Raw genomic sequence first — 10,337 nt, forward strand, 5'->3', positions numbered from 1 at the left:
TCTTGATAAAAGCCAAACTTCTGATCACATGTATGAATGGTGTAAATCTTCTATTTTATGCTATGAACACTCTGTTACAATTTGAGACCGATCCGACAGTCAGATCTTTGAGAATTGTTGGATCTTTGCTGGTTGTTCACTCAAAAACAGGATTTGAGGCTAACGGTGTTTCATTCTCCAAACCTTGATGTAGAGGCCAAGATGATTATAAAATGATGCGGTGGATGCACTTATAGATATGGTTTCATCTTTAACTTTTAATTTAATGATACTTAGCCCCTCATACTTTGAATATTTCCCATTAACTTCCAACATCCAAGTAAACCTAATTCGAAAGAAACTCGGGATTTTACAAGTATCCAACTAGTGAAAGTAACTTGCTTGCCTAGTTTCCAATCATCACCCTAGTGTCTCTGAAACTTAATTCTGGGGCTAGGAATTGATCCTGGAACATATGAAACACTAAGCCTATTCCTTACCACACATTAGAAATTCGGAGATAATAACACATTGTTACAATTAAGGGTGTGTTTGGGTGAGCTTTTTTAACTTCAAAAACACTTTTGACAAAAGTGCTTCTTATCGATGGCTTTTCCAAAAGTAGTTTTTTTAAAAAGTGTTTGAATTAGCTTTTGTGCTGAAAAATGTCAAAAAGTAAATAAGATGATTTTGTAAAGAGTGTTGGGCTTAGCTTTTTCAGATGAAATGACCAAAAAAGACATTCTTATATTTTTGCTAGTCATACACACAATATTATAGACAAAAAGTATAAATTAAAAAAAATTACAAAATATATAATATAAATTCTCATATTTGATAATTCAAATCAAGATTACAACTTGTTAATTTCAAAGTAAATTCATACAAAATGCAAAATATATATGATATAAATCCTCGATTTTTCCAGGGTAAAGTTATTGGGCGCGGATGAGTCAGGTTGGGTCAGTCGTTCGGTCGAATAAATAAAATGCAATATCATTATGAAAACAAATGTACATCGTCAACATTCAATAAAATACAAACGCATATTAAAAAAGTATTATATATTATTGTTCCCTACGCGTTTTTTATGGTTTGAAAATGTTTCATAGCATCTTCAATCGTGACTTTCAAAAACAACTTCTTTTTATAACAAATGCAAGCATCATTCATATAATCGTCACCTATCCGATTACGCAAATTTGTCTTCACGTTCTTCATTGAAGATAAACATCTATCAACACTTGTTGTTGCAACATGTAAAACTGATGCTAGTTTCAACAAACGATAGACCAACCAATATTAGTCACAGTGATGGTCGAAGCCTTGAGGCAAACTGGCGAAGGCGAAAAGGCGATGGTCGATAGAAACACAATTGATCGGTCGTTGAGGCGATGACCGTTTTTTCATTTAATTTCTATTTAAATATTATATTTAAGAATGTAAATTAAGTTTATTGACATTATATATATAATTTTGAGCTCTTGTCTTTTTTTTTTGTATAATCTATATATGCATATATGGGGTATTTGGCCCACATATAATGTTTGTCAATAATTTTTATAGTTTTTAAAGTTTTTTCTATTTTATAAAAATATATTCATTTCTAAAAGAATTTTTTAACTAAATTTTCCATAATCAGTAGGGTCAAATGATTTTTTATAAAATGATACTGGGTTCGCTCGCCAAAAAAGAATGAGATCGCTCGTTAATTCGATATTATGGATTATAATTGTTGCCTACGCTTTTTGAAAGTGTTTCATAGCATCTTTAATCATGATTTGTGACTTTCAAAAACAACTTGTTTTTATAACAAATACAAGCATTATTCGTATAATCGTCACCTATTCGAGTACGCATGCTCGTTAATTCGAGCCCGGTGAAAAAAATGTGGTCAACCCCCCCCCCCCCCCCACCACACACACAAACAACCTAAGAGGCTTGCACAACAACTGTTTGAGGTTATGAGCTAATCTACGCCACGGAATAAAGTGGTCCATCGAGCATATTTATCAACAGAAAAATCAGAAAGAGATGTTAATTTGTCATTTGATACAAACTTCCAGTCTTTCTCTAACAGTGATTTTGAACTTTTCTCTAAATGACAATCTTAGAAAAAAATAAATAATCTAATATGTATGTATCTACCAATCACAAAAAATGACGTACCCACTAAAAAGACTTATAAATTTGACTTGAAATAAAATAATTCATTTGCTTATTTTAAACTGCGCCTACCATTATTGTCATTTCCACTTTATTGAATATAATTTTTCTCTAAAAGACAATCTTAGAAAAAAATAATCCAAATTAACATGCATCTATCTACCAATGAATAATAAGCATACTTTAATGCCAAATAGTCGATTGTTTGGTTAATGTTAAACGGACGATTACAAACATAAAACATGTCATGTTCGTGTTTGTTTGGTTTGTTTACATGTCTAGCGGAGTGTGTATATATATATATTTATTGAAAGAAAATGAGCGGGATTAACGTAGCCATGGCCATGGATGCACCTTGATTTCCTAGAGGACAAATGCGCATGCTCAGCCCCAGTCCCCATCTATGACACTATACTTACAAACAAAAATAAATGAATAATACATGACATGACATGAGGTACATGAGTTTAATAATTTATTACCAACCCTCGGTTCTAATCTATATATGCATTTGTGGAGGTTATCTTGCTTTATAAAATCTGCAATAGTAATAACAATATTATTTAGATTTACAAAATGGCAAGCGGAGTGAGAAGGATTAAGCTTGGATCACAAGGTATGGAGGTGTCATCTCTCGGATTAGGATGCATGAGCCTGACCAATAGTGCCTATGGACCGGGCAAGCCCGAGGAAGACATGATCAAACTCTTGCACCATGCTGTCCACTCTGGTGTCACTCATCTCGACACCTCTGACCTCTACGGACCTCTAACAAATGAAATCTTCATAGGAAAGGTTGATATATATGTTGGTCGTGCGATTATTTTTATTATCTTGTCAAGTCGTGTGTGTTGTTTATAGTATTTCTCGTTTTCTTTTGGGACTCAGCCGTTGAAGGGGTTGGAAAGAGGAAGTGTGCAATTGGCAACGAAATTCAGGTTCAAATCTTTTGAGTGGGAGTCAATTGATATCCGTGGTGATCCGGAGTATGTTAGGGCTTGTTGTGAAGCCAGTTTAAAACGCCTTGATGTTGATTACTGTCACACCCCGACCAAAGGCGGAACATGCCGGGGTGCAACGTGATTGGACAAATACACAAGACACTATTAAAGTGAAAATATTTAATCAAGTCATTTATTTCACAAATCAATAAACAACACATCTTAGTCATACAAACAAATTGAACACAAGTAAACAAATATATTGTTCGTTTTACTAATATCCTAATAGTCTTGGTAACGTTTTCCGTCAAGTCCTTAAGTCGATAAAAGTCAAACCTGTAACAATGCATAAAATAATATTTTGTCAACACGTATGTTGGTGAGCAATTTCATAGTTTGAGTATATATAATATGAGCGAAATCCACAAACGTATACGAGACTATAAATAAAAGCATCAATCGTGGCATACAAAACATATGTAAATGAGGATCCTTTCTACTCGGTAACAACCGACATACTCGGATAATGAGGCCCTATTCTACTAGCACAAGGCTAAGTAGTTAAGGGAGCGTATGATCATACTTAATGAGGCTCAACAACAACATAAAAATAAACACTCGCGCACGTAAAGCATATGAGGCATATAACACACAAAAGAGCAAGTATTCCAAGTATCATATACCCTAAAGTTTGTGGTTTGAGAAAAATGTATAATAAATCATTCTTGTTTTGAATAAGTATGCATGTTACCCCCAAAACATAAAAGAGAAAACGGGGGATGAAATGTACTCACCTCGATTGACGAATCGAGAAATAATAAATGATCGAACTACAGAAAGCTTGCGAACGAAACGAACGAATCCGACTTGAAAGCTAAATGAAAACGAATAAATAATATATTAATGAACTTGACTTTAGTTGAAACTACATTTGAAACATTGAACGAGGAGGTTCGGTTGTAAATCGGATTTTCGGTAAATGATTAGAGACTCGTAGTAAATTGCTAAATTTAAAATAAAATAATATTATTTTATTGGGCTTTTAAATAACTAAACCAATATTAAATAGAGACAAGACGGGTTTAATTTAAAAGTCGATTATATAGAAACGAATAGATAATAAAGTTTATAATAGTATTATTAATATTAAAGATAGAAATGATAATAATGATTTTAAAGTATGTTTTATATATATATATATATACATACATATATATATAGAGATATGTATAAGATAATGTTGATGATATAGAAAGATATACTACCACTCAAGGATTGTTGTTAAAACTAATAATAGTAATAGTAATAACAAATATAATAATAATTACTTTTGTTGTTGATTATACATTATTAATAGATTTGAATTTTACTAATAATAATAATTATTATAATAATTATATATGTCATATTATAACATTTTTAATAATAGTAGTATTAGTGATAAGAATATAACTCAAGTAACGATATCGTTAAACGACAACTAGGCCCGACATGGGTTTCGGATTAATAAAACAAGTGGATGATATTAACAATACTAGATTGTAATATATTCCTTAGTAATCATAATAATAAAGATAATAATAACAATCTATTATTATAAAAAAAATAATAATAATAGTTTTGTTAAAAGATAATAATAATAATAATAATAATAATAATAATAATAATAATAATCTTGTTAATAATAATAATGATAATACTAATAATTATCTTGTTAATAATAATAATGATTAAAATAATGACAATCTAGTTAATAATAATAATGATAATAATAATATAATCTAGTTAATAATAATAATGATAATAATAATAATCTTTACGTATTTATGTTAATACTAATAGTAATAATAAATTTATTAAGTATAACAAGAATTAATACCAAAAACCGATCTAGGATGACCCGAATCTGAGACCTCTAATTTAATAAACGTACCAACCAAACCGAACAAAAATAATTAAACTAAAGAACTTATTATATCCATTTCCCGGGTGTTCATCTTTACCCAATTCATACCAACAACGCAAACCCGATTCGTTTCAAAGTATTTGACCAAAAACATAACCGATACTACCAAACCAATTATTAACAATCAAATTCCGACAAATCGATATATGAAAATTAACAATACCAAATCCCAAATTATTTACCTTTTATATGTTTACGAGTCGTGGCTCTATACCGAAAAAGGAACCGAGCAGAAGACGGAAACAAAAGAGAGAGAGAGAAGAAAGATAAAGAGAGACCGAGAGGGAGAGTGAGAGAGAGATAGAGAGCCGAGAGAGAGAGAGTGAGAGTTAGAGAGATACAGAGAGTTCTGAGAGAGAGAGAGAGAGAGTCCGAAGAGAGAGACGAGAGAGACAGTGGTACACTGGTGGCAGGTTTTCCGGTCACCGGAAAAACGAGCAGCGAGGGGGGGCTACGGGCTGCCGGAAAAACGAGGGGTGGTGGTGTCAGATTGAGGAGGTGGCTGAGATGGTGGTGATGTTGTGGATGGTGGTGGTGGTTTAGTGGTGGTGCGTCGGGACTCGCCGGAGTTCGTGGCCGGAGGCGGCGGCGGCGGCCGGAAATCGGCTGGAGGTGGGTGACGACTGAAAGAGATAATAAGGTAGGGTTAGGGTTTGTTGGTTTATATATGATGGTTTATAAATATTTAACTTTAGCACCTCAAGTTATAAATGTTTGATATTTAGTTGTAAGTAAATCAATTCTTGAATAGTTTTAAGGAAAAATCACACTTTAGTCCCCTAAGGTTTATTTAACCAAACTTATAAACTAAAACTAACGGACTTTTGACAAACCTCACACACGCTAGAGTTATAATACCGGTTCGGATTTACAAGTTTAACCTCAAATACGAAGTATAATTCATTAACATAAAACGCGAAAATCGACATGTTATAAAATGAATATAAAACGAATATAAAAGCGAGACTCAAATTTGACGAATGTCACAATTACATTGATCTGTATTATTTCCATCGCACCAACTCTCGTGTTCCAATCGAGATCACGGTTAGCATTCAGAGATCTATTTCTATTTATCTATGTTTTGTTTACATGTATGTTTGTTTGTAGATGGGAGAGCTCAAGAAACTAGTTGAAGAAGGTAAAATAAAATATATAGGTCTTTCTGAAGCCTCACCTTCCACTATTAGAAGAGCCCATGCTGTTCATCCCATTACAGCTGTGCAGTTAGAGTGGTCACTGTTGACTAGAGTTCATGAAAAAGATGTTATTCCAACTTGCAGGTAATATAATACATGTGTTTTTATATCTTTTAGTTATAACGTTGTTTTCTCTATAAGAATCCATCTCTTACCGGTAAGTTTGTCCGCAACGCTACAACCATTCGTACCAAGTCTAGTACACTTTTTAATATTTTAATTATATAATTTATGAGACAAAAAGAGATAAAATCCGAACATAAGTGTTTGTGATCAAGAAAAGCCGCACTCCGGAGGGGCAGCCCAACGATGCGTGTAGGAAGGGAGGTGCCAACTTGCACTCCACAGTCCACATCATCACGGGCGGGGGAAGAAAGCTTGCGTTGTAGACAGTATGATACATTTTGTGTTATGATTTTCAGAGAGTTAGGCATTGGGATTGTTCCATATGGTCCTCTCAGAAGTGGGTTTTTAGCTTCCGGGCGCAGGTTGCTTGAGGACATTACAAATGACGATTTGAGGAAGGTTTTTGTAATTCTTCGCATATTAAACTAATTAACATAGTTTTCACTAATAATTTAACATATAGATTGTGATTAATTTCTAAAATTTTGTTTGTAGACTATTCCCAAATTAGAAGGGGAGAATCTTGAACACAACCTGGTCTTGTTTGATAAATTTAATGAAATTGCACGAAAGAAAAGATGCACCACATCTCAGTTGGCCTTAGCATGGGTCCTACACCAAGGGGATGACCTGAGTCCCATCCCAGGCACGTCAAAGATGGAGAACTTTAATGAAAACATTGGAGCATTGTCAATCAAACTCTCGCCGCAGGACATGGTTGAGCTTGAATCTATTGCAGATGCGTTTAAGGGGAGTAGATTACATCCAACAATCTTGGCTCTTTCAAACGTTGAGACTATTCCTTTGTCATCATGGAAATAACTCACTCTTATAATGTCATGATGTTTTGAGTAATAGATTTGTGTTGGAACAAGTTGAAATCTTACTTCGTATTTGTGAATATGGTATCCATATATAATGGTCTTGAAGAACTAAAATCTCTATTTCTATGCAGCACTAGAAATAATCATATAGTTTGCTAGCAACATGTTTTTACAATAAAAATGTGAATTCAGATCCAGAATCGAATTATAGTAGTGATCGATGAGTCATTTTATTAATTTCAGTTATTGTGATGGTTTTTAGATATGTATTTATTTCAGTTTTGTACTTATTTTCAAATCTGTATAAAATTTTAAAGAAATTTAGTTAAATTTTAATTTATTCATTTTATTTTGAATTAGTTTACCGATTGGCAGGTCCACACATTAAACCCTCGGTAATTAGTCAGTAAAAAATTTACTGATGGATACCGTAGGATTTTCAAGGGAAGTGTTTGTTGGTGATACCATGTGTTTAGTAGTGATCGAAAACATGCAAATATCCGCAAATCAGCAACAAGAGCAGATGGAGAAGTTAAATAAGAAAGAAGATAAGCATAGCAACCATATAAAGCAATATTAGTAAGTGCTAAGTAGTAGCAAGAAAATAAACAAGATCAAATTGATTTTCATTTTACGGATATACTTTATAAATCCAGTTTTACCTAAATCATGAGACCATGCGTTATATTCATCAACCTATTTTATCCCCACCTTAATCATGAGAACATATCGCCGCGACAACCTGTAGAAAGTGTGTTGCTATAGTTAGGGAGGACAATCACTAACACGAACCTGTTAACACCACACATAACAACACGGAGTTAAAATTCAGGTTTGAGCATAATAGTAGATTTTGTGTTTTAAACAGGTTGACACGTTTAAGACACAACTGAATTTGTGTTCAAACAGGTTAAACACTTGTTAACAAGTTAATGACATGTTTAAAAAATATAATACATGGCATATTCCTTAGGAACTTTATATTGAATGTTATGATTTCATTTTAGACTTTTATTGTTTTTAAAATAAAAATAAAACACTTGGAGTGTATATATTGAGGGAGAACGATAAAAGCATCCTGAGTTTCTTACAGGACAAATATGTACTCTGTCCCAGTCCCCATCTATGACCTGTATCATATTAATTTATAAAAACAAAAATAAAAAGATAACAAGTAGACAAATGAATGAGACATGCATGATGATACATGAGTTTATTAGTCAATAAACTATTTATTACCAAGCCATTTTACTTTTTTACTTTTTTTATCAGTTACCAATCCGTTGTTGACTTTCTGTATCTATGTATATGCGCTGCTATGGAGGCTATCTTGCTTTATAAAATCTGCAATAATAATATTTAGACACAAAATGGCAGGTGGGTGAGAAGGATCGGTGGCGGAGCCAGGAATTTTTCCCTGTGGTTTCGGAATTTTTTAGTGTTTGATTATATTTCGGCGTCAAAGTTTTTGGGCCCGGATGAGTCGGGTCCATCATTCAGTCGAATAAATAAAACACAATATCACAAATAACAAAAGTATATCATCAACAATAAAATAAAATAAAAAAGTTATATTAAATAAAAAGGCTTATGTATTATAATTGTTCCATACGCGTTTTCATGTATTGAAAACGAATCATAACATCTTCGGACGCGACAATCAGAAACAACTAATTTCAATATATCAAATGCAAGTATTGTAAGGCCCCGAACCCGGTAGCCCTACTTTAGCGTCGGATTTACTCATAAACACAGTTCTTACAAATCAGAGTTAATTAAAACTTTCGCGGAATATAAAAACTTTCATAAAACATTACAGCAATCCAAAAATTGCCTTAATTAAACATTCTTGTCTTTCAAAATAAACGTCAATTAACATTAAAACATCTTGAGTTTTCAGATGCCAGTCTCCTATTCGTCCACCATGTGCTCGCTCAAGCTAGCTGTCTCATTCTACTCACCTGCGTGCATACTAAAAGTCAGCTACGCTGAGTGAGTTCTAGTTAATCAGACGCCATACAATACATACACATACATACATATCCGAAGATACATATCCATACTTAATCCGTTACCCTACTATTATACATACATACATATCTACAATCACTATCCTCAGTCTACCGAGAGTACGTTCATAGTCCGCCGTCTATACCTGTACTCAAGATCGTGAACACGTAAAAGGTCCGCAGTCCTTACCTATGTTCACCAGTTATGGTACGTGCAAGGTCCGCAGTCCTTCCCTGTACCATCCTATATTGACAACACGTACAAGGTCCTCAGTCCTTCCCTATGTTGCAACCTAACCCATAGCACGTGCGAAGCCCGCAGTCCTCCCCTATGCTAACACAAATATAGCACGTATAAGGTCCACAGTCCTTTCCTGTGCTGTCGCCTATCTACAATACGTATAAGGTCCGCAGTCCTTATCTACGTTGACGTCTATCACCTATAACCATAGCACGTACGAAGTCCGCAGTCTTCCTCTATGCTACCACAACACAAATATAGCACGTATAGGGTCCACAGTCCTTTCCTGTGCTGACGCCTATCTACATTACGTATAAGGTCCACAGTCCTTATCTACGTTGGCGTCTATCTCCTATAACACGTATAAGGCCCACCGTCCCTATCTACGTTTACATCTATCATCTACATCACGTATAAGGCCCGCAGTCCTTAACTACGCCATTACCTGCCAAGTCTATGTCCAACAGAAGTTAGAGGGATTCGCCATCCTAACTTACTATGTCGAACGTAGGACTCACATACCATTAGTGTACTTGTACACACATACTTCACATATACAATAATTACATTATAGCATAAGAACACTCTAGGCGTTCTTTACATCATTCATTTAACAACCATACCGCTTGTCGATACGTGCAATATCCGAAGATCGTTCACGCCCCGACAAGTGTTCATTTGTAATGTTCATACGTCTTCGATATATAATATTCGTACCTTTATTTTTAACCTGACAGTACGCGCAATATCCGAAGATCGTTCGCGTACCGACAAGCAATCATTCATATCCATCACATATGGCATACACTTATCACTTAGGATAAATGTATTAACAACACATCGAGTATGCACACAGCCCCGAAAACATAACAAGGAATGGGGCTAG

The 10,337-nt window shown here is 34.1% G+C and overlaps 1 protein-coding gene across 1 annotated transcript; it reads left to right on the forward strand.

Annotated features, from left to right (window-relative positions):
- Positions 1-2,456: 2,456 nt before the first annotated feature.
- On the forward strand, positions 2,457-7,375 carry LOC143533046 (putative aldo-keto reductase 4). Its single transcript, XM_077027930.1, has 6 exons — positions 2,457-2,940; positions 3,034-3,178; positions 6,041-6,099; positions 6,163-6,335; positions 6,674-6,776; positions 6,873-7,375. The coding sequence occupies exons 1-6, from the start codon at positions 2,722-2,724 to the stop codon at positions 7,197-7,199; spliced, it is 1,026 nt and encodes a 341-aa protein (XP_076884045.1). The 5' UTR covers positions 2,457-2,721; the 3' UTR covers positions 7,200-7,375.
- The last annotated feature ends 2,962 nt before the right edge of the window (positions 7,376-10,337 follow it).

The sequence above is a fragment of the Bidens hawaiensis genome, unplaced genomic scaffold (genome assembly GCF_021521415.1).
Source record: "Bidens hawaiensis isolate Kalapana, Puna unplaced genomic scaffold, B.hawaiensis_p1.1 tig00000702_1, whole genome shotgun sequence".
NCBI lineage: Eukaryota > Viridiplantae > Streptophyta > Magnoliopsida > Asterales > Asteraceae > Bidens > Bidens hawaiensis.